The sequence below is a fragment of the Lontra canadensis genome, unplaced genomic scaffold, assembly GCF_010015895.1.
Source record: "Lontra canadensis isolate GAN:19392208 unplaced genomic scaffold, GSC_riverotter_1.0 scaffold39, whole genome shotgun sequence".
Taxonomy (NCBI): Eukaryota; Metazoa; Chordata; class Mammalia; order Carnivora; family Mustelidae; genus Lontra; species Lontra canadensis.
Window position 1 is genome coordinate 15589009 of NW_022631033.1, and position 25057 is coordinate 15614065.

At 40.6% G+C, this 25057-nt stretch overlaps 3 protein-coding genes across 12 annotated transcripts in view; 1 reads left to right on the forward strand and 2 right to left on the reverse strand.

Annotated features, from left to right (window-relative positions):
* Positions 1 to 1713, reverse strand: part of LRP2BP (LRP2 binding protein) — a 38112-nt gene extending 36399 nt beyond the window's left edge. For 3 of the 5 annotated variants that reach the window (XR_004384082.1, XM_032869916.1, XM_032869912.1), the window contains exon 1: positions 1652 to 1713. The gene's annotated coding sequence lies outside the window, so the exon portion shown is untranslated. The remainder of the gene's footprint in view (positions 1 to 1651) is intronic. The other 2 variants (XM_032869918.1, XM_032869917.1) reach the window with 2 other exon arrangements.
* ANKRD37 (ankyrin repeat domain 37) lies at positions 1642 to 9039 on the forward strand. Of its 4 annotated transcripts, XR_004384083.1 has the most exons (6): positions 1642 to 1749; positions 1963 to 2115; positions 2979 to 3070; positions 3610 to 3813; positions 4051 to 4139; positions 8936 to 9023. XR_004384083.1 is itself a non-coding variant. In XM_032869923.1 (5 exons), coding segments are annotated over exons 1-5 (477 nt in total). In that variant the 5' UTR covers positions 1642 to 1722; the 3' UTR covers positions 8937 to 9039. The 4 variants fall into 4 exon arrangements, 3 of the variants coding, with proteins under 3 accessions (XP_032725814.1, XP_032725813.1, XP_032725812.1); XM_032869923.1 differs by lacking the exon at positions 4051 to 4139 and having other exon boundaries at positions 8936 to 9039; XM_032869922.1 differs by lacking the exon at positions 8936 to 9023 and having other exon boundaries at positions 4051 to 4285.
* Positions 4392 to 24854, reverse strand: UFSP2 (UFM1 specific peptidase 2). 3 transcript variants are annotated; one of them, XM_032869908.1, is made up of 12 exons: positions 24759 to 24854; positions 23201 to 23279; positions 20838 to 21021; positions 20690 to 20756; positions 18300 to 18457; positions 17719 to 17911; positions 15781 to 15927; positions 10862 to 11026; positions 10552 to 10676; positions 8962 to 9038; positions 7957 to 8081; positions 4392 to 4551 (listed from the first exon to the last, which is right to left on the reverse strand). In XM_032869908.1, exons 1-12 carry the CDS (start codon positions 24759 to 24761, stop codon positions 4465 to 4467), a joined length of 1410 nt encoding a protein of 469 aa, XP_032725799.1. In that variant the 5' UTR covers positions 24762 to 24854; the 3' UTR covers positions 4392 to 4464. The 3 variants fall into 3 exon arrangements, with proteins under 3 accessions (XP_032725799.1, XP_032725801.1, XP_032725802.1); XM_032869910.1 differs by lacking the exon at positions 24759 to 24854 and adding an exon at positions 23963 to 23985; XM_032869911.1 differs by lacking the exon at positions 7957 to 8081.
* Between the last annotated feature and the right edge of the window lie 203 nt (positions 24855 to 25057).

A 25057-nucleotide genomic window follows, 5' to 3' on the forward strand; every position in this document is an offset into this window, starting at 1 on the left:
TGTGTTCTCACAGATCTCTGACATTCTTCAAATATCAAAAACATATTTTGAATAGTTTCAATATAAAAAATATAGAACACAAGCACGATTCTACGCGTTTGAACATAGATATCTACACACACACACACACACACACACACTTATGTTCAGGTATATACATGAATGTGGAAAACTACCCTTTGGGTCAGTGTATAATAAATTATCGTAAAATTATTTTATGGCTCTTATTACAAAATAAACGAGATGCGGCAACCAAAATGAGAACTCAAAGGCCGCTCACTGAGCTCGTGCTCCAAGAGCATAAGAATAAAGTTTCCTCATCAGTTTGCTCTCACGGGTATCAGCAGGAAGAAGGAAATCACCGAGGATGTTAAGGAAAATGAATATACGGCTGCAGCTTTAGTTTCTGGCAAGACTCATCCGAAAAGCGCATTTAGGTAAAGACGGTCAAGAGACGATGGATGTGGGGATGGCTACAACTTGAAGGCAGGAAGTCTGTTTCTCAAGTCGCCCGGAAAGGAAGGCCTCGAGCCGGACAGAAGGAACCCGCCCCCCCCCCCCCCCCCCCCCGCCCCCCCGCCCCGCCGAGCCACGGCCCCCTCCCCCGCTTTCCCCTCCGAGCGGTAGCGAGGGACCGGCGGCCCCGCCGGGGAAGAGCCTTTTGGGTCACAAACGTCCTTGGCCTGCGTCCCTCCGACTTTCCTTGAACACCCTCCCCCCGTCGCCACAGTGAGGGTTCGGGCTGAGCGTCCTCGTCCTTTATGCAAGCTCAAGGTTAACAGCCTGGGCTCTCAACCCTTTCCCAGGCGACGAGCCCAGGGGTGCTTTAACCTGTCCCCAAGAGGGGACCCAGGACAATGGTTGGCTGGTTTTTACCGGATTTCCCAGTATGGGCGCGGTGTCACCGAAAGGGCCGGGTCTGAGAAATCGTTTAGGTTGGGGGGGTGGGTGTCAAAGCAGTCCCTGTGGTAAAACCCATCACCTCAGCTCCCTCAGCCGCCCCTCCGCCCCCGCAGCTCGCGCCCTCCTCCCTAAAAGTCCAGGGTGTCGGTGACAGAGGAGAGCGGGGGGCGCGGGTGAGATTTTGAACGTGACGCCAAAGGAACTCTCATCCTTCCTCCGGAGCTGGAGGGCGGAGGACACGGCGCCAGCACCACGCACAGCGGCTTCCAGAGGTGGTTGCCAGAATTCTCTCGTTTCCTGGTTACGTGCGTGCTCGCAGAAACGAGAACCCTCGCCCGCGACTCCTGCTTCTCCATAGGGACCAAAGGGCTGGGCACGCTAGTGTGAGACGTGCCAAACGCAGCAAGCCTCATGGCTGCCGCGGGAGTCCCGCCGCCCTGCCTTCCCGGCGGCGCAAGCGCACTGAGAATCCGCGGGGGCTCTTTAGGGCCCCGCCCCGGGGTGGGCGGACCTGGCGCCTCCCGGCTGGCCAATCGGCGGGCGAACCCGCGCCTTCCCCGCCAGCTGGCCTGGCGGTGGCGCGTGGCTGTGTTTGTGTACGTGCTGCTCCCGCAGGGAGGAGAAACGCCCCGCAGCTGGGGTGAGGCTCCTGGGGCGCGGCCGGGGCTGGGGCGCTGCGGCGAGAGGCCGGCCCCCTGGCCCCGGCAATCTAAGTTCTCCCGCACTCGGGTAGGCTGCGCACTCTTACCTGCCAGTCCGCGGCGCCTGGCCCGCCGCTCTGCGTTCCCCAGACGTCCTGTCTTCGGCTGTAGGCGGAAGATGCTGTTGCTTGATTGCAACCCAGAGGTGAGACGCGGGCGCCTTCCGTCCTGCAGGCTTAGCTTCCCCGGGTGTGTGTCAGCTCGGGAGCACTAGCGAGGGGGACTGACCACTGAGCGCTGCCGAGTCAACCCCCTTCAGAGTCAGATTTGGGGCGTGGGGTAAGATTTCCGACAGCGGGAGAGCGCGGGGCGGGATAAAGGCAAGAGGGGTGCTGGAGCTGCTGTTCTCCTCCCGCAGGTGGATAGTCTGAAGCATCTGCTGGAGGCCGGGGCCTCGGTCAACGCACCCCCGGATCCCTGCGAGCAGTCGCCTGTCCATTTGGCCGCAGGTGGGGGCCTGGCTTGCTTGCTTCTGTGGCAGCTGCAAACTGGCGCTGACCTCAACCAGCAGGTAACTAGGTTACTGATTGTTGCTGTGGACCGCCCCCCTCCCCCGCCAAGATCCACACAAACGTTTCGCAGACGCCAGAATATTGTTTTCACTTGTTACAAATGTGACTATTGCGAGATGTCTGATAGAAATATAAAGTGAGGCACTCAAGGAATGTAAAATTTTCTAGGAGCCGCATTAATAAGATGACACGTGAAGTTAATTCTGTGGTTCAACACCAATGACCTCAATATTTCAATATGTAATCAACACAAAACGGGACTTAGATTTTTCCATTGTCTTTTCAGACATCTCAGTCTGGCGTGTATTTTACGTTTACAGCGCATTTCAGTTTAGTCTGGCCACGTTTCAAGGGCTAGTCAGCCAACTCTGTGGCTCCTGGCTGGGATCCTGCGCAGCGCACGCAGGTCTGCAGTTCATTTCAAAAGGAACAGTTGCTACATTACCAGATGAAAAGTCTCAGTACAGAAATTACTTAAATAACAGTTGTGCTTAAAAAAAATAATAAATAACAGTTGTGAGGCAAGCTCACAACTATTACAGTTTTCTACAGAACTGTTTTATGGTAGTCTGCATCGCCCATTGAATATTAAAATAGGGTGAATTTAAATTGTTTTACCTTTATAATATTCTACTCTGCTTTTATACACCTAAATTTTAATGTAGGTAGTTGTGTTTTTATTGATGAAAACTTTGTACTTAATAGAACACCAGGTGAACTTTATTTAAAAAAAAAGACAAATTTTAAAAATTTAGTACAATGTAGTTCTAACCGGTTCTCTTTAACAGTAATTTGACTTTCCCTACCAACTTCCACAGAAATGGTTTTGGGAGAAACTAAAATGTGCTATCTTATCTTTAAGGATGTCTTTGGAGAGGCTCCGCTACACAAGGCAGCAAAAGTTGGAAGTCTGGAATGCCTTAGCCTGCTTGTAGCCAGGGATGCCCAAATTGAGTGAGTATAAAATCAGTGACTTCAAAAATTTCGTATTTTCTTGGATTGAGCTAATCAGATCCTTGAAGCTTAATTACATGTGCTTTTAAAAACGATGCTTGCCTAATTGACAATTTAGATTATCATTTAAATGTTAACTTAGGCTGTTAATGATACCGAATACTATTAAATTTAAGTAAAAAAATGGGTCCTTAGCAGAGGTGCAATTCTGTTCATCTGTTGTGACAACATTACATCTTAGTTTTGGTTTGGGATAATCCCTTCAATAAAAGTTCTCATTGACTTCCTTGGAGTATTACTTACTATATGGAGCACAGAACACTTTCATTCACTCAAAAATGGAAGGTCCACTGTGTGCTGAACTCTGCTAGCCACTCAGGATGCAGTAGCAGGGAATATTGGAATTTCTCTGATTCCTTTACCACTCCTGTTCTGAAACCAAGATTTGTATGAACCCAAAGCTCTTTTGTAAAAGGATATATGAAAAAGGCTAAACAGTTGTCAGTTTTTATGTAACTCAGTTTTTGTCTTAAATTCAGTTTATGTAATAAGAATGGACAGACAGCTGAAGATCTTGCTTGGGCCTATGGATTTCTAGAATGTGCCAAATTTCTTACAACAATTAAATGTATGCAGACAATAAAATCAAGTGACCGATCCGATAGAGATGATTGTGTTCCAGTGCTCAGACAGAAACGAAGCTTCGGAAGTGTAGAAAATACGACTGGAAAAAGGAAGTGTTGGTGAGTAACTCAGTTCTGTTTTCCTCCTCCCTCAGGGATTGCTTATTCGGCACAGTTAATTATTTCAGTCTTGGCAGTCTTATTTCTAGTGTGTCTTTTTCTTTTTGTGAACACATGTTAATACTGGTTATAGTAACTACTGCTAGATTCTGGAGCCCAGAAATCACCCTGCATGATGGAAGGCTGGGGAGAAAACCTTTTTTAAAAAGTTTCTAATGTCACTATGTTTAACCACAGATTCACGTTGGTTCTGAAAGGTTTGAAGAAGGCCTTCACTCCGTGCAGATCTACTGCTCAGCTACAAGCTATGGCTTTTGGCTCACCTGGTGTGTATCTCAGCTCCTTCTAAGAAGGAGGAAAACTTTCTTCTAAGTGAAGATAACAGTTCAGAATACATGTTTTTACATGCCTGTAATATTTCGGTTGTGCCTGCCTTGTCTTTTAAGTTACTAAAGAAGAATGTCTAAAGAATAAACTTCTGTTTGTGTAGTATCTAACAGCCTTTGAAAAAAATTGTAGTTTATTTTTTATTTTTTTAAAATTGTAGTTTAAACCATCAGACCACACCCAGGATTTTATTTGAAGTTAAACTTAGTCTTTATTAACAAATTTATAATACAACTTTACTACAGTCTTCGAGTCCAAGATATTTTAAAAAATATTTGGTCGCTGAGGAAGACATAAATTATAATAAGCATCTTTGTTCCAAAAGTCTGGGCCCTTCCATCCACACCAGCCCTAGATTTGGGAGAAGGGAAAGGAAAACCTTTTACTAAATGATAGGATTACATGATCAAAGTTGTAACATTTTACAGTCCGGTTCTGTCAGCTGAATCCCGGAATACGACTCTAACTTACAAAACTCAAAGATCTGAACTCCTATAAAGCACAGAAAAGTAACATACTTGTGTCCATTTCAGATAGAGTTAAAAAAAAATTAAATTCTACAGTAGTTAATCATAGAAAAGATAAAGTTCCCTTATGGTAACTGTTACTCCAAATAATCACATTTTTATTGAGTCTAAGTTTTATAATTCTGGCAGTCAGCAGCAGGTGATAGGAGAATTGGCGATCTGTTTTTTCTTGGTAGGCCACTGAAGGCCGTCTTAGGGACCAGGCTGTGCTTCTTAGCTACAAGGAAAGTGGCAGGGAGAAATCTGCCGGCCTCTTGAATTGCCCTTCACTGTCCTCAGGCTATTACGCTTCCACTTTCCATTCTTTTCCATTATTTTCCCCAGCAGAGAAAATTACTTTTGGACAAAATCTGTGAATCCAAAAGTACATCAAATTTCGTCTAGGGCCATTGATCTATTTTCTTAAAGACCCAGCTAATGACTAGTCTGAGTGACATCATTCTGAAATGAAACGCTTTGCTGGCAAAATACTCAGGAGTTGGCCAGCTAGAACTCTTAAAATAAATACCACTGGGTGTGTGACAAGTAGTGTGGTCTCATTCCTTAGCCTAACTCGGAAGCTGCTGCTCTGTATCCTGGCAGTGACCTAGGGCTAAAGCTCATGGTTTCTACAGAAAATAGTGTCTTAGCTCTATTTTTTGGTGTGGAGGTTGGAGGGTTTAGAGGAACTCTTTAATGTTTGCATTTTTCTTTCTTGGACTGCAAAAATTAGATCTACATTCTAAAAGTTCAATGAAAGTAAAAAAAAAAAAAATCCTCCATCCTATTTTCCCACTCCCAGGTAACTGCAAAAAAAATCTTTTTTTTTGTCTTTGAGAACTGTTTCTTTATGTAAATAACCTTTTTTAGCCAAACCTTTTCTAAAATTTAATGTCCTAAAATCTGTTTTCTTAATGATGAATAAAGGCTTTTACTCTGTTTTCATCTTTTCAGCCTTTTCCAGGTAACCAGACTCAAATCATTGTAAAGACAAGTGGGTAGAGAGGGTGCCCAAACCAGAAACTGATGGGGGTAGACAGGGGAGTATGGTCTTTTTCTTTGAGGTGACTAGTCTGGGAACTTCAAACAGGAAGGTCCCACAGGAGGGTGAAGGGAGGTCAGGCAGAGGCAGAACTTTCCCTACAGTCCTTGCTAGGCTGAATGTTTGTGTCCTTCCAAAACTCATGTTCCCAAGGTGCCGGTATGTGGAGGTGGGGCCTCCGGGAGGTGAGTAGGTTGAGAGTGGAACTCATGCATGGGGTTAGTGCTTCATTAAGGAGGCCCCAGAAAGGTCCCCCATGCCTTCCACGCTGCAGACCCCGTGAAGAGACTGCTGCTGTGAGCTGGTAAGCTGGGCTCGCCAGACCTAACCTGCGGGCGTCTCGCATTTCGCCACCTTCAGAAAGGCGAGGAACCCATTTCTGTTGTTCATAAGCCAACTGGGCGATGGTGTTCTGTTACAGCAGCCCAGACTCTAAGACCCTGCTCTCTATTCTCGAGTGAGAGTAGTGTTGACTCTCACAAGGTCAGGCCTTGGCTTCAGGGCTCCTTACACGTGCTAAAAGGGCAGAGGGTTTTCTATAATTGAAAATTCTACAGAAATCTAGTCAGCAAAAAAGAACAGCAGGAGCCTCAGAGAAAGTAATCAGGGACAACGCCTTATTCAACTGCTTCGGGAAAGCCTATCTAGACAATTCCATCTACTGCAAAGTTCCTCAAACCAGCCAGAAAGAAGTAACTTTATTATCTGTATCATACTTCTAATTAAAATAATGACCGCTTCTCACTGCCTCTAAGATGAAAACTGAATGCTCTGCTGCTCTGCCCGGCTCAGTTTCACCCCTGCCTATCCCTCCAGCCACACCCCTGCGCACGCTTGGATCCTGTCGGAACCGCTGTGGTTCTGGGAACGTGGCCCGCGGTCCTTCCACCGGCTCTAAGGGACCCCTCTAATGGATCAGCCTTGCAAACTCTACGTTAGATAACCGTATTTTTTTTTTGTTGGGAATAGTTTTTGGATCTCTTTTTTCTTCTACTCTCGACTAAGAGCTCCTTAAAGACCTTTTTTAATACCCCTACTGCTCCAAGCAGTGGGCAGCACAGACACACACACACACACACACACACACACACACACACGTCATGCCGAGTGCGCCAACACTTGGCTGTGGAAGGAGGAAGCACTGCTCCCACTTTGGTGTGCAGCAGGAAACGTTTCAGATTTACAAGTCCAAATGCCTTGAAGGATAAAAGCAGGACACATTTATCTCCTGTTGTATTTATAGTCTTATCACTGGCAAAATATTTTACTAAACTGGGTTATAAAAGAATTCAGCTACACACACACTAAGCTCCTGACTACTAAACCCCTCATTCCCAGGGCTTTGGTAACTTCATGCAGTTACGTTCTGTTTAACTTCTGAAAGTGACTCACCAGTGACTTTCCAACTGGGCTTTTAAAAAAATGACCTAATTAAACTACAACTTCAAAGTTCAGAGAAAGCTTTTTATAAGGTATTAATGATGTTGACTTAAGTGACAATATGAGAAAAATGAAGGGTAGTGAGTAACAGTAGGATATATTTATGGGTTTGTGGCTGAAAAGGTGGTATGCCTTCTTTGTAATTTTAATATATTTAGCAAAGAATACAGAAGCTTAAATTCAAGTTAATTATGTCTTACTATCCTTGCCTTCTAAAGTTTTAGATTGAGTTTTCATATGTGAGAATTAGTTGCCTATACATTAAGTTAAATTTACACCTCCTTTAACTGGTACTGTAAGTATCAACGAATATTCTAACATTTATATCAAATTCAAATCCTTTACAGAATGAGAATAAATTATATATAAATAAATTAGAAGTAGCCTCCATAATGTCCAACATACTGCTTATTTTTGGTTAATAATACAATTATAAAGGTTATTTAATCCACTCTATTTCATTACATTTGTTTATGCAAAGCTGTATCATGTCCAAAAGAATATATTTCTAAGCTCTTTATTCCATTATTAAGTTTAATAACTAGGAAAGTCTTCATAAATCTAACCGGAATTTTGTTCTTTGCAATTCATTTTAGTTCCCTCTTGTCCCCCCTCTGCAGACAGACAGACAGTCCTCACTGGCCTACAATACCTGCTGAGAGGGTACATCACAGCCCTGGGTCTGCAGTTCTGTTAATGGCCAGTTTGCTGTCCTTTGCATCTGGATTCTTTCCCTTGCATCTAAATCTGTGTTAAATAGGTACTTACCTTTTCCAAAATAACTTGTAGATCTTCAGCGCCTGTATAATGTGGATCTAAAATCAGAAATTTTATCTGCCCTGTAATCTCATTCCATGCCACTCCTAGTATTGTGTGGGCCAAAACTCCTCCCCCTATAGCAAGGGAAATCAGAAAAATGAGAGGGCATATGTTAATCTCAACTCCCTAGTCCATTTCAATTTAAAAAGATTATTTGGCCTGTTAATCTGACATGGCATTAAAATTGCTAGCCTAGATTATAAAAGATTACAGATCACGTCAAGTATACTCTGAGAAGATAAAATTGTTACCTTTAAAATCAGAAAAGATGCAATCATATTTGTAACCATATCAGGTTTCTATTCCACTGCCATAACCATGGAATTGGATCTAGAAGGGGCTACGGAAGATCACAGTTGCTGTGAGGCCTCTATCAGCAAATGGGCAATGCGGCCTCTGTTCCGAGTACCCCCCAGAGGGACAGCCCATCTACCCATTCAGGTCCTTCTGATACTCTGCTGAAATCTGTCTGCCTGCATATCTTACATACCAGTCTTAACTTGCCTTCTGTCATCCCAGATCAAGTCTTGTTCTCCACAGAATCATCAAGGTTTAGATCAACTCATCTAATCCTCTTTACAAATAGAGCCCAGAGAGGTGAAGCAATTCGTGTAATGCTACACAGCCAGCTGCATTAGAGACCACACCATGACTTACTAGGCTTAACTGAGTGACCATGGCCTCTTTTATATACTGTTCTTGATTCTTTAAATACTTCAACAGTTATATCACTTCTCTTTTCAGCCTTTACTTCTGGCTATTACATCTTTTTTATAACTTTCCTCCCACCTTGAAAATTGAACAATAAATATCCAGAGTCAGTATGTACGGTATAAAAGCTAATTTTCAAATGTTTAAAAATGACTGATTTTATGTGACATTATTTATATCAACAATAAATTTTATACATTCTTCTCTTTACCCAAAGAGCCCAAGATGTCCCAAACATCTTACCGATCATGACTGGAGTTCCTTCAGTCTGGAAGTGATTAGCCAGCTCCCGTCCTCGAGAGGCCATTTCACAACCTTGGCTAGAAAGAAAGAATTTTCCATCAGATGAATGATTTCTCACACTCAGGTCCAATAAGGAGTTTGGGAGCCAGTGTTTTCTACCGTTTTGTTTTCTTTTTTGGTTATTGAAAAAAAAAAACATGATAAATTTAAATAACATTAAGTGGTAGGTAACTGACTTGAGAGCAACCAAAAGCACCATAACCTTTCAAAGTATTTAAGGCCACTTAAGACCTTGTTTCTTTGCTTCTGGAACTGCGTAACGAAGGATTTTTAAGGGAAGAGTGAAAGTGGTCACCTTGATGACCACAGGGCTCTTATGGGTGGATTTAATGTCAGAAGAATGAGTTTTAAGTCCTGGGTTCTTGTCTTCTTACCATCAAACTCAGTCTCCCTCCTCATCTTTAGACTGGGACCCATCACCCCTGCCCTGTCTACGTGACAGGAGATATGGACTAAAATAGACAAGATCTGTGAAGCCATAGTGAAAACTGCAAAATGTTTTCAAGTATGACCTATTATTTTAGGGAATATTTCAATGTCCTATACAATTTGTACTTTGGAGAAGAGAGAAAGCTGGCCAGGTGAAGGGAGATCCTTTTTTGGATTGGAGGTCCCAGCTGGTAGCTAATTCTAAGCTCTTGCTTAGTAAGGAACGTGTAAGGTTTTGATGTGCCAAAACGTTCCCTTTGCAATCATCATGTGCTTCACTATTTAATTGATCATTTATTTGTTAGCTCTGGTTTCCACAGGTGGTCTAAACTGCAGCTGTGAAATCAGACATTCTGGGACATAAGCACATGGACAAAAGAGGGTAATGTATCTATTGAGGTTACTGTAATAGAAAAAATATTCAAAACAGAAGTTCACTGATAAGGAATAACCTCTTATTTAATATTAGCTCATATTTTATTTTTATTTTTTAAAGGTTTATTTATTTATTATTACTTTTTTGAGATTTATGTATTTAAAGAGAGAGACTGAGTGAGAGAATTTCCCAGGGTGGAGCCTGACCCAGCACTCGATCCCAGGACCCTGCAATCATGACCTGATATTTGCTCATATTTTCAAGCTAGAATTATGGCTAAACTGCATTGGGAAAAAACCAATATATTATTTGGACACATTATTAGTTTACTGACATTTTAAGAAGAAAAAGGGCAGGAGGTACACAAAAAGGGCAGTCATAGATCAACATCTGAATTTCTCTCTTCAAGATATTTTAAAGAGTTGATAAAAAAGTTGATTTTCTGTAACTCAGTCACAGCTGACATATTTCCAAGTGTTCCTTTTCTCGGCTAAATTAACACCATGCAAGTATATGTATCGCAAAGTTTACTCATCCACTCAAAGTCTTCAATAGCCAAAAAATGTAGAGTTTAAAAAAAGATTTGTAAAGCAGTAAGGCAATGTGGAGGAGAGGGTAAAAACAGTGTGGAGGAAGAGAAAGGAGAATATATAATTTTCCTCTTTTCTAATAAAATGACAAACTTGCTTTGAAATGATGTCACTAATTTCTTAAGGCGTCCTCACCTGACAAAGAGTATTTTTGAAGTTACACCAATCAGCTGGTTCAGTACGAGCTGTACCTCGATCGATCCAATCCACTGCCGTGATCCAACAAACGTTGCTGGTTTGTCCCCGGCATCAACTAGAGCCTTTGTGTATTTAAAAACACAAAAAACCCATACACAAGACAGCTATTAAACAACTACACTTAGGACCTGTTCCCTGATTACCAGTGTGGTTTTTTTCCCCCTTCAAAAGTCTATACCATGAGGTAATAATCATTATTACTGGCATATTAAGGGCTAATGAAATGTACAGTTGATTAGAATCGTACCTGCTGAATCTCCCTGTGTGTTGGAATGGATCTCTCTGTGTAGCCCTGGTGTTTGAACCAAGAGCAGATCGTCTGCAGAGATCGGTAAGCACAGCCCCAGCCATTGTCATCCACCCGATCCTGCATATAGTGATGATAACCATAGGTGCCCTGGACCACATGAGTCTGTATAAAAAGAAGAAACAGAGTAACATACTAACTTAAGATAGAGGCACATTCTCTACACAGACATCCAAGCCAAGTTTACTGTTCTCACAGCCAGACTGTTACTTCAGTTCCTTACAAAAATGCCTTCAGAGAACTACAGTTGAACATTATACTTTCCTGGCTTTTCAGCAACTGTCCAAAGTCATTACCCTGGGCTCTAGGCCTGGCAAATCTTGCTCCCTGGCCTCCTCTCCAAGGTCATCTTGTACCACTTTCCCCTGTAGCTTCCTCTGCTTTAGGTTCGGATCCTCCAGGGGCAATCTGAGGCCAGAGCCTTATGGTTTGCTCTGCCTGGAACATTCTACCCAAATAATGTGCAGCTCGGCACTCTTACTTCGTTCAGGTCTCTGCTCAAGTATCAGAGACCGTCCATCATCAGCCAACCTGGAAATGGCATGCTTTACTCCCTCACCACCCACCTCCTGCCCTGGCCGGCACTCTAGCTTGCTTTATTTTTTTATTTTTCAAAGCACTGCTTGACACCTTACTTGTTACTTTTTAAATCTCTTCTTAACCACACTAATATGTGAGTTTAATAAGGGCAGGTACTGTGCCTTATTTATTTCTGGACCCAAGCTTCTACAGGGGGTGAGGCAAACAGTTAATAGTCAATAAATGTTTACTGAATAAATGATGAAGGGAGGAATAAATAACTGAAGGGGCCATATAATGGGACATATGAAGAATATTCCTCCAGTCTTGTAAACCTGCCACCATTGATTATAGCCCAGGTATGCTATTTAAATATCCTTAAATAAAGGCCAAGATCATGTAACTTATTTCTTGTAGTATAACGTTAAGAATACTCATGTGTTTTTTTCCCCACAAACTGGTAATATTTTTTTAAAAATTAGGTAAGAAGAGGCATGGACAAACAGAATCCTCATCCAACAATTAGTATATTTTCTTCTCAAGCACAGGCAGAAAATTTTTAATGAGAACATTGTGGTAGGTGGAAAAAATGACCCCCAAATGACGTCTATCTCCTCATCCCTGGAACCTGTGAAGACTATGTTATAGGATCAAAAGGCAAAAAAAAAAGGCGGGGGGAGGCGGGCTCTTAAGTTGTGATTAAATTAAGGAACTTAATGTATAGGAGAATTTTTTTCTTGTACCAAGGTACAATTTTCTTGTACCAAGGTGTGCCTGAAACTCAACTACTACAAGTATCCTTGTGAGAGAGCAGAGAGGGAACGCTGACGCAGGAGGAGTGAAGGAAGCAACATGAGCACAGAGGCCGATGGGAGCGATGTGGCCAAGGAGCGCTGGCAGCCACCACAGCTGGAAGAGGCACAGGAGGGATTCTCCCCAAAGCCCTTGGAGGGCGCCTGGCCCCACTGACACTTGATTTCAGCCTCGTGATAGGGATTTCAGACTTGTGGCCTCCACAACTGAGAGAATACATTTTTGTAGTTTCAAGCTACCAAATTTGTGGCTTCTATAGCATCCTCAGGAAATGAATGTGTCTCAGTAAATTTCAGAATCTTTATCACATAAAAATTGTTTCTGATCAGTATGCAAAGGAGTCAGAAATCAGTAAAAATACATATATACGTACCTACATATATAAATAAATTCTAATATAGTTGGATGTTAAAAAAAACTCTGAAATAACACATGGATTAAAGATGAATCAGGGGCGCCTAGGTGGCTCAGTGGGTTAAAGCCTCTGCCTTCGGCTCAGGTCATGATCCCAGGGTCCTGGGATGGAGCCCCACATCGGGCTCTCTGCTCGGCAGGGAACCTGCTTCCTCCTCTCTCTCTGCCTGCCTCTCTGCCTACTTGTGATCTCTGTCTGTCAAATAAATAAATAAAATCTTTTTAAAAAAAGAGGTGTAAAGACACCTAGAACTGAATAAAACTAAAATACTTGAAATTAAAACCTGTGAAAACAGTGCTTTGCTTGAAATTTAGAAACTTAGAGAATAAAAAAGATAAACAATATGCAAAATGTCCAACTTAAGAAGTGAGAACAAAAACAACTAATCAAAGAAAGTAAAGGAAGGAGAAAGTGAAAAGGGCATGTATTGCAGGGAGCACTGGGTGTGGTACATAAACAATGAATCTTGGAACACTGAAAAAAATAAAATTAAGTTAAAAAAATAAAATTGATTCCCCCCTGCCAAAAAAAAGTTAAGAGCAAAAAATTGAAACAGAATATAGAATTTACAATAAAGGGGGTCAGCAAAGCCAAAAGTTTTTTTAAAGAAGGCATAAAAATGATACAAAGAATGAAAAAAAAAAACAAACCATCACTACAACTATGGGAGAAACTAAAACCTAGGTAAAGAGAACTTAGAAATATGAAAAAAGTCCTATAACCATTAATAAAATTAAATTTATTAAAAATGTTCTCATAAAGAAAGTGCTAAGCACAGATTATTTTATAGGTAACTTTTACTAAATGATCAAAAAAGATCATGCCAATCTTATAAAAACTCCTCTAGAAAATTAAAAAAAAAAAAAAAAAAGAAAGGGAATGCTACCCAACTCTTTTAATGAGCCAGTATATTATTGACAGGAAAAAAAAATAACAATGTGAGGAAATTCAGAAGCCAATCTTATTCATGAACAGATGCAAAAATCTTAAAAATGTTAGCAAATGAAATCCAGCAGAGAACAAAAAGTAATAATGAATCATAACCAAAGTAGGTTAATCCCATGAATGCAAATCTATTACTATTTGGAGATTTGTGCTATAGTGTTTAGGGGTAAATACCAGGCTCTCCGTGGCTTTCTCTGAAATGGCCTGGGTTGGGGGGAGCGGGGAGAGAAGGTAAAATGAAGCAAAATGTTGACGGCTATTGCACATATATAACAAGAAATAGGTACAGCAACTTTCCTATCAGGATTGGCTGAATAACAAAATATCTGGACCAAACCATACATAGTTTGTTACATGGCAATAAAGAAGTCGAACCACAGTTCGACACAATACTGTGACTAACTCTTGGATACTTACTAGTGAGTGCCAGAGCGAGTTGTAGAAGACCAAATATAAAATGACCCAGTTTTTTATAAAACTCAAAATGAGCAAAACTGTAAGTGTTGAGGAAATATGCACCTATGTGGGGAAACTATTTAAAAAAAAAGGAAGTGAGGGATACAAATAAAACTCAGGATACACTGAGTTCCCTTCAGGCTGTGGGGAGGCAGAGGAGTGGAAAAGGAAGGAACACACACATAGGCTGGTAATGTTCTAGTTCTTAAGTTGGGTAGGGAGCTCTCTGGTATTCATCTCCTTACTGTGCTTTACAATTTATATATATGTTATATGTACATATAAAACATCATATACTGAATGTCTTAAAATATGGAAGTGCTTCTTATATCTCCATAATAGAAATAATAAACCCATTTCACTGTCAAAAATCAATCAACATTTATTTGGTACGTTTTGAATGTCTACGCACTTTGTAAGGAACTATTAAAATTTAAAAATGAATATATGACACAGTACACCCACCTTATCTAGAGGAGTCCCAAATATAGTCTGAGAGAAGACGTTTATGCAATGATCTAGAAAACCATCAAGAGTTATGTTGTTTGTTAGAGACTCTACACTTTGTATGGCCTATGGTGACACTATGACTGTGACAGAGCAAGGTTTTTAACCAGGAAGAGGTCTCCCAGGATTTCCTCCCATACAAGCAAAATAAATGAAATGATTTTTTATCATCGACAGGATGACTAGAGACTCATCTGTCCACATGGCCGGGTAAGCACCCAGCCAGGGTCTCTCCGTGGGAAGCCCAGCTGTCCATGGCTGCTGTGGGCGGAACTGCTGACCCCAGCGCCCTCTGACGGCCAGAACTAGAAGTAGCTCCCGCAGTCCTCTAGGCTGTATCATGGATTCACTTTTCATTCGTAGGATTTCCTTACAAAGCGCACAGAGACGCATTAGATACTGAATAAATGCCAGGACATGCTGGACAATTAGGTTTCCTCTCAGGGGAACTGGGGTGTGAGAGGTGCCAGTCGGGGGCGGGAATGGGGCTGAAATGAGCTGGGCGGTGAGCTGCTTTAAGGATGGCAGGAAACAACTGGAAACAATGAGGAAACAGGATGAGAAAAGACAGGGTAAAAGCAGGCCACTTCGGATCAAAGCATACCCCTGGAAAGCAGTAAAAATTCCAGTAAGGAAGCAGCGGAGGCCTGAGACAGGAGGCTGCCAGTCACAGGGCTGCTAAGAGGCCGGGCTGTGCAAGAACTCCTGGGCTGGGATGCCCATGGGACCCTTTCTTCCCAGCCCACAAGCACCCTTAAGGAACTGCTCCTCGTGCCCCACCAGCCACACTTCTTGGAGCTTCCGTTGGTGGGAAGCTGCCAATTGCACCCAGGTACCTGCTGCAGAGAAAATGCTGCAGGGCCTTACCAAACTTGGCTGCGGCGTGCTGTGGGTAAACACGCTCTTTACTTGGCATGATTTCTCAGGCTCAGGGTGAAAATAAATGGGGATACGCCTTTAAATAAATCAGGGAATGGAATTTTAGTAGGAAAACTGTGGTACATGCTATCTATTTCTGACCTTTTCAGACTATTGTGAATACTGCTATTTTAAGCAATGATTATTAAAAGAAAGGGGTGGTAAATTTTGTTTTAGAGATGACATACATTCGGAATCAATCCTTAAAACTTCTACTGGATACACACAAAAAAATCACCACTGACACTGATCATCAGTTGACTCCATAAATAATTATTAAACTCACCATACCAGTCTCTATGTTAGGTGGATTGAGATAAGTATGTGGATTTCTAATGTAACCATCTTTGTATGGCTCATCTGGAAAGTGATAAGCATTAGATCTTCTGAAATACGGTCTGTCATGAGGCAGATTGAAGAGGTCATGTAATTCCTAAATGAAATCAGAATCAATAGAAAAGAAGAGAAAAAAGTTAAATAACTTAGACTCCTTACTCGTTGGTAAGCAAACTCAATCTAAAGACATAAAACAAAAATAAATATATATTGGCTATAAAAGTTATCAAACACCCTTATAATATAATTCACAGAGGTCGAAAAGGGTGGGATTTAAACTAAACCCAAAGGAGAGTTATGTATGTTTTTCCAGGGATATGCGTAGAAACTGGAAGGGATCACAGAAAAAATGAAAATGCAGCTGAGCCTTGAACAATGTGCGGATTTGAGGCACTGAGCCCTCACACTGTCAAAAATCCACATACATGTATATGTATTATATACTATATTCTTATAATATAGTAAGCTACAGAAAAGAAAATGTTATTACAAAAATAGTAAAGAAGGGAAAGTACATTTACAGTGCTGTGTCGTATTTACTGAAAATAATCTGTGGGCCAGCGGACTCTTGTAGTTCAAACCTGTGTTATTCAAGGGTTGACTGGAATTTGTCAGAGTGAGAGAAGTAACATAATTTCAAATTACTTATTTATTATAACACAGTCTGCTAAAATACATCCAGGCTAAAGTCTGGTTTGGAAACAGCCTTGTAAATGAGTAAATTAGAATTAACAAGGATAGAATTACGTGAAAGTATTCTGAAAAGTCATGCTTAGAGTACTTAACAAATACAAGGGGTGGTGATTAAATTCTGGAGGAGAGATGGGTGGTAGGAAGCCAACCAATATGGCATCAAAATTAAAATACGCATACATGTTTAAAATGCAAAGTTTTCCCAACTGCATAAAAATGTGACCCTTCTTTGTAAAGTCTGACATTTTCTTTCTCGTGTCTCCTTAGTACTCTCGCAGCTGGAGTGGGATCATCTGGTGCCTCTGCAGGTCAAGTCCGCCAGCACTTACAGACTTAGCAGAGGGTCACAGCACTCTGCCTCCTCCCAGGGACAGATGAGGGAGATGCTCCTGTGGTACAGTGGGATGGGCGCCAGGCAAGACCACACATCAAAAATACGCACTCCAAAACTAGTCAATTCATTAATAAATTTCAGTTCTTTGAATGCTGATCATGCTTTCTTCAAACTGCCTCTAATAAAACCCAAATAACCCTGGGAGGTAGGGGGGAGTGTAAAGTATTACTATAAATCCTAATTAGAATTAGCATAAATCCTAGCTTTCCTTCCCTAACTGTAATCTTGTCTCTTCTACAAATCTGAAAACAAGGGACGGGAAAAGGAATTTATTTATAAACACTCAGCAGCAGCTCAAGGCATGTAAGCATCTTTTCATTTCTGTATCTCATTATGGAAAAATTTCACAGAACATATGAACTACACTGAGTGTCTGAAATCAAAGTGTTACATATGGTTTAGCATATTTTTTCATTAATACACTTTAAAAAAAGTTCTGTGTTAACAGTGGAGATATAACACGTGAAGATAGTAGTCTGATTCCACTTTCATATTAAATCACAAAATAAGTTCCATTTATTTGAAATGTTTAAGTAAATATAAAGTGAATGAATGTCATAATTTTTCTAAGAATAAGTGTATTGGCTTTACCTTTCTTCCTTCCTTCCTTCTTTTTTTTTTTTTAAAGATTTTATTTATTTGACAGAGAAGAGAAAGCACAAGCAGGGGAAGTAGCAGAGGGAGAGGAAGAAGCAGGCTCCCCGCTGAGCAGGGAGCCTGACCCCAGGACGCTGGGATTATGACCCAAGCTGAAGGCAGATGCTTAGCCGACTGAGCCACCCAGGCGCCCCTTGGTATTACCTTTCTATAGGCCTGCAGCTGACCATCTGGAATTCCTGATGGATATGAAATTGTTACAAGATTTTTTTCCCCTGGCAATAAAAAGTGCAGTGGTTCAGGGACCACAATAGATGTTCCTTTCATATACTTCAAAATACATTTCTCCATGTCAGTTAGTTGATTATGAATTGCATCAACTAGAAGTTTACGAACTCTGTGGAGGGAAATATTCAAGTACATTAACGAAAGTTATAATGGCTATGATAAATTAGAATGGAGAGTTAATACATCCCAAATACAGTAAAAAAAACTTCACTGGACTAGGATTATTAAATGAAGTCTAACTTTATGCAAAATTAAGTATACTGTATATTTCCTCGGTGTAGGTAATGGGAAAACCTTATAGGTTTTGCACACTACCCTATTTCCTCTAAATAAACATTTAATTACTAGATGACTCAGTTTAATAACAAACAAGGAATAAATCATAGTAAAAATAACAATAATCCTGGATATATCTACGTGATATTTAAAAATGGGCTCTGATTACTCTGGGGAGGAGGGCTTATATAAATGTGTCAGTAGCAGTACAAAATACTTACTTTCCCCATGTTTCTTCTGGAGCAACAGACAGAACTACATCAACAGGTAAAGTCATACTAACGTAGTGGTGTCCTCCGCTTTCTCTTTCAATGATGGGGGTGACAGCTCCCAAAGAGGTTGACATTTCCAGCATAAGATCTATGTTTACTATTCGATGCTATAAAGAGAAACAGTAATAGTCAACTTATAGCATACTGAACGTTAAGTATAAAGGGCAAGTGACTTTTTAAGGGCCATACAAAGCTGTATTATAGTAAACTGTTTAAAAGCACAAATCTTAAAAAAAAAATCTCCTCTGCTCCAAAATAATTTGAAGAGAGGTGGAGAGGGAGTGGGGATGAATGTGAAATCAGACTGACCATTTGTTGATAAACATGTTTTTTAAACATTCGTGTGTGTGCACGTGTGTGTATGTGTGCGTGTGTTTATAAGTATTAAAGCTGGTACAAGTTCTCCAGGATTCATACATTATTCTACTTCTGTACAGACTTAGAGTGAAAAAAAATCCAATGAACAAGATACAATAACCACACACCAAAGGAACTTTTAAGCATACATTAGAACTATAAGCCCCTGGCCTAAAGACACAGAGAATTATAAACAGATACCGAACTCCGTTAGTAGGTTTGATTTTTACAGTGGTATGGAATAACAACTCTGAAAGTACTTTGTTTGAATGTTTTCTGTTTTGAACAAATCTGGCAAAATATTGAGTATACTAGAAGCCAAGTTTCTCAGGGGCAAAAAGTTATGAGTTCAGTGAGGCAGAAGTAGAACTGGAAATATAAATATGATTTACATAGATAAATAGAAACGTATTGTGGTGTGTGTGTGTGTGTCTCTGTGTATATTTATTATACATGTATGGTACGTATGCATATGTGTGCGTGCTCCTTAGAGAAATGCCTGATCCCTGAGCTGGAACCGGGACAGTACATAATGTGCCTAGAACATCTTGTGGAAGAAGTAGGAAGTACTCAAAAATACAGTGTCAAAAGGACATTGGAGCAAGCCTGAAGAAGCGTTCATTGGCCAAATCTTGGAAAATGCGAGCATCCAAAGATTCTAACTCATTGCATAAAATAGGAACCCATGATTCCATGCACGTAATAAATAAATAGGGAAAAACAAAGCTCTCCTTATGGTACAATATCATCTAAGAAGTATAAAAGGAAATGATAGCAAAATCACTTTGCAACCATCAGGTTATTGTTGGATTCAGACAAAAATTATTGGTTGACACTGAAAGTGGTGGGTAAAACTTTGGTGAGGAATAAGATAGCCTCAAGGTATCTTACTATGAGATACTTACTACTTACAAGGGAAAAAACAGTGCCCTCACAGAGAAGAAAATGAGCAGACAACAATGGGAAGTAAGGGATCAGAGTTAACATCACCAATACTAGAGGCCAACTGATAGCACATGCCTCTTCAATACGATGTGCTGAGGAGGACAGGACATTACTTCAGGTGTATTCCTATCAACAGTGCACCACCTCAATCTAGTCATGAGGAAGCCTAAAACAAATCCTATCTGAGGAAATAATCGACCCGTACTCCTCAAAATGTCAAGCTCCAGCTACACGCAATTCTCAAATCACCTGATCTACAGCCCACAGTATGTTCTGTAACAGCTCATGTGGTTGTCTCACTGGTGTCTCAAACCATGTGACCAAAACCAACCTCATATCTTCCCCATTGCCCATCTTAACCCAAGAAAGAAAATGGTCATTCCATTTCCAATTCATTTCCAAGTGTCATCCATTTTATCCCCTAAATATCTCTTGGATCCCTTCCCTCCTCTCCATTACCATAGCTGCTGGCTTAGTTCTGCTTCTTCTGAAGTGGCCTCCGCCTAGCTCTCCAACCTCATGTCCACCCTATTTTCCCATAACAGCCTAGAAAAACACTGTAGTCATATTAACTTCATAAAACTTCCTCCCTTGAAGTAGCTCCATTGTTTATCTCCAGTACTTGCCAACTTTGTGGCAAATGGCTGGTCCTCAATAACATTGGTTCAAAAAGCACCAGAACTAAGAACAATGTGAAGAAAGGTAAATCATTTATTATTTACTATCTCACAGCACCATGTGTCTCTGTCATGTTTTAGAGTGGTTCATTTTTATTTAGTTTTAAGTAATTTGCAAACATACTCGAGCTGTGTATTTTTGTGGGAGCACAGAAAGCATCCCCCAAAATGTACGTATTAGGATATGTATGACTATGGAACAAAAACTTAAACATGTAGAACAGAGATATAACCTCTGACGAGTCATTTACTCTTTCTGGACCTCAACAATCTGATCTGTAAAAAATAAGAGAGTTGCATTAAATAACCTCTAAGATCTCATCACTCTGGTCCAAATTCAAGGATTATAAACTTGCTTACCATGTCTGATAACTTCTTGTCTTTCTTTCTCATAAATTTTCGTTTTATATCTTCTTCCTGTTCAAAGCTAGACGTTTAATACACAAAGATGTTTACAATATGAAATGACGTTTTGAAAACATTTCTAGCAATTTTCAAACATACTCACTGAATAAAGTGCATTATGTTCTTACAAGCAGAGCTATCACTCAGTTCTCCTGGAATGGTGTTTACGTCACTATTAGGCCATATATATACTGAACTGTGGCAAATTCTGAACACAAGGGCATTTGAAGAAAGCTTGGTTGACAGGTCACTCAGCACATGTTTTATTGCTTTCTTGATAAATATTTCTAAATTAAAAGAATATAAATAGAGGTTAAGAAGAAAAATCTTAAACTTTTCAACATGAATCATTCCAAACACACAAAAGTACAATATAGGAAATTGACCCCCAAATAACTATTCTCTAGATTCAATAATTGAACATATAAAAAGAAAATTTATGCCTTTCTTTTTGATAAATTGAGATTAAATTCACAGACCATAAAATTCATCCTTTTAATGCACACAATTCACTTGCTTTTAGAAGATGACAAGGTTTATAACCATCACTATTTCCAGAACACTGTCATCACCCCAAAAGAACCCTATACTTATCAGCACTCATTTCCCATTCCTCTTAAACACTGATCCATAGCAACCACTAATCTACTTTCTGTCTATATAGATTCGCCTATTCTGGAAACATCCTATAAATGGAATCACACGTTATGTGTCCTTTCATGTCTACCTTTCATCCTGTCTAGTACTTTCAAGACTCATTCATATTGTAGTATAAATCAGTACTTTATTTCTTTTTATGGCTCAATAATAATATCCTTGAATGGACACAATACTCTTTGTTTATCCATTCATAAGCTGATACACAAGTGGACTGTCTCTCTGCTTTCTGGTTATCATGAATAATGCTACGAACATTTGTGTGCAAATTATTGTGTGCACATATCTCTCTTAGGTGATCACTTAGAGTAGAATTGCTGGGTCACAGGGCAAGTCTATGTTTAACCTTTTGAGAAACTGCCAAATTATTTTCCAAACAGTTATTTCACCACTAATATATGAGGATACCAATTATTTTCAAAATACCACATAACTTAGAGCAGTAATACTGTTGAATGAAATTCAAATTTCTTTGAAGTTCTTTTTATCTTTGGACTCTGTCCCACTAAGAGTAGTGTATTCTAAAGTCAAAGTTTTTTCTGTGTAATGTGTCATTAACCTGAAACTTTTTCTAACTTCAATTTCAGGGATTTCTTTTTAATTTACTATAATCTTTGGATTATGTAAAACATTTTCATGGTTCAAGAAGATATATTTAAAGACAATACACAAATACTTATTTAAACTTTATATTCTTAAATCCTAAACCTATTTAACCTTGTGATTAAAACATTTATTTAACTATCACCCTGATATCTTAAATAAATACCTTGGGGTTGTGATAGAGAAAAGATTACTTATTAACAAGAGAGATTTAAGACATCTTGATATGTTTCAGAAGGCCAAATTTAAAGATTTTCAGCTACACTACAAAAGACAAACACAATTCCTGGATTATCTTCTGTTTATCCCCAAAGTTACTTTCATTAATTTGGGAGTGGGGATTCGAATGGACTAAGATTGAGAGCAATTTTTTTTAGCATGAAAGGATGAGTCAGAAAGAACATTCTGCATTCTCTCTCTTCCTATTTCCGTGGGGCCAGGAAATGATGGCCAGCTAGTGACCTTTCCATTTCTTATCTTTCTGAACTTCTCTGTGGTTTCTGATCCACTGATCACACTTTTCCTGAATGATTTTATTTCTTATCATGGTGTTAATGATCATCCTTCAGAGATATTCTTTCTCTCCAGTCCTGACCACCCACCCTCCCCTAAATTTCAGATTCAAATTATCTGAATCTGCACTTGATAGACTCTGGCATCTCAAATGAAACACCTTTCAAACACAACTCATCTCCCTCCCCTGATATCCTTTACCTCTGTTTGTGGCCTTAGCCCAAGTCAGAAATGGGAAGACATCCTAGAATTTGCCTGATACAAACTCTGGTGATATTTCTCCCACAGAATGCTTATACCATTAAAGAACAACATAATTTTTAAGAGTGTAGGCTCTGGAGACTCAGGGTTATGTATAGGTGCAAGTCTGCAATGTTCAAATCTGCATGTCTCGTTTACACTGTGCTCATTGTGGATATTTATATTTATTGTGACAACAGTCTGCCACTGGGCAGTGAAGTTTCTTTTTTAAGAAAGGGGACATTTTTTTCTAATTTGCACAGAGAAGCCTCACAGGCAAGCAGTGGTGCTGGAACATAGTGCCCAAGTTTAAATCCAATTTATAGAACTCACTAACCACCCGATTTGAGTTTATCCTCTCTCTCACTCAGTTTCATTTGCAAAATGAAGAGGATCCCAGTATATTTCATCATCAATTTATAATAAAAAAGAAGTTTTTTTGGTCAGACTTACCATTAGCAGTAGCTAGCTGAAAAGCTAGATCAAGGCCTCCTCTTATTCTGAAGAGTATATCCATAGTCTCTGAAATCACCTAAGACAAACAGAACCAAAATTCCGTTGTAAAACAAAACAAATACATCTTCATACAAATGAGAGTCAATTCTACTTCTGGAAATTTGTTCTAAGGAAATAATCAAAGTTCAGCAAAAATTTAACTTCAATGTTGTGCACTTCCCATACTGTTCTCATCATAGCAAAAAAAAAAAAAAAAAAAAAAAAGGAAACCACCTAAACCAGTAAGAAGTCAGTTAAATAAAGAACAACACTACCATATAAATATTAGGCAACCATTTGAGGAACTGCTCTAGGAAGTGTTCTACAGTTGCCATTTGAACACAAAATATTTAATGACAATGAAAAATACTGAAGGCAAAAGTGAAAAAGGCAAGAGCATATTTAACGCTGCATGATTTGCACAATGTAACTAATCGCTCAGTACTTCTGTACTCTTCTGTAAAATAGGAAAAATCCGTTATTTCATAGGGTTGTTGTGATGATTTCACAAGAGATCTCAAGTGAAAAGACCACAACCTCCCTAGGCTTCTGAACTGAGATCCTCTCTGAAGAAATGACATTTAAGGCTGAGATGAGAAGGGCAAGTAGGTACGAGTATTAACAACTAGAAAGGAAAGTTGAGGGTGGAGGTCGGAGAACCCACTGCAAGCAGGGGCACAGGCTGGTGAAATCCACTTGGAAGAACACTTAAAAGACTACCACAGATCAGTTGAGATCTGACGAGGGCAAGGACAGGGATGGTAGGAGTGGCGTGAATGACAATTGACAGCCATGCAGAAGTAGCATGCACAGGATCTGATTATTGATCAGATGTTCAGGGGTTGAGAAGGGGAAGACGACAAGGATGATTTTCAGGTTTCTGGCATGCACAACACGGTGGATTTCCTGATCCGCGGATATTTGGAAGAGCGGGTGTGGGATGAGGGGAGGTGGAAACAGTTTTGAATTTGCTGAGTGTGAAATACATATGAGTTATCCAGGTGAAGGTACAATTAGTAGATAAAGATCTAGAGCTCGGAATACATTTCTAAAAACTGGATATATAACTTGGGAGGAAACGCAGGATGTAAAGAAAAGCATCCTTGAAGACCACCACATCCAGGAAAAGGCTTGGAAGACCTGGCCGAAAGACTGGGAGGGAACCGGGGGGTTCAGGGAATAGAGTATCTGAAGAAAGTGACTCCTATCTTTCCCAGGTCCGATACCTTCAAGACGCCTTCAAGACGCCAAATAATCCCTCGTTCTCAACATGATTCCACAAGGAGGAGGCGCGGGGTGCGAAGGTCCTTACAGTGGCTGAGCTGGGATAGTCTAGGCTCTGCGGGACAGTTTCCTTCAGGCTCTAGCAGGGACAGACCGAGAGAAAGGAGGCCCAGACCACCGAGCTCGCAGCTGCTACCGTGGGTCCTGCCAGGGCAGCTCCTTTCAAGGGCTTGGACCCACGGAAGCTACGAAAGTCTGAAGGGAAACGCAGGGGTCTACTGCACGTACTCACCATGTCCGCTACGTGGCTCTGACAGGGGCGCTGACGTCCGCGCGAGGGCTCTGCACGCTAGCCCGGAAGTGGCGTTTCCAGGGGCGGAGCCTGGGAAGACTAACTACAACTCCCAACATGCCCCGCAGCAACGTCACGGGGCGGACCTTACCACGGCTTCTCGCGGATGGATATTGGAGCGGAGGAGCGGAAGTCTTTCCCCCCTAAATTCTATTGGTTGATTCTTTCTCATTCTACCCATACTCTAAAGTGTTTACGCGTGTTTCGCACTCTCCACGTATCCTTCCGTAGCGTACTTA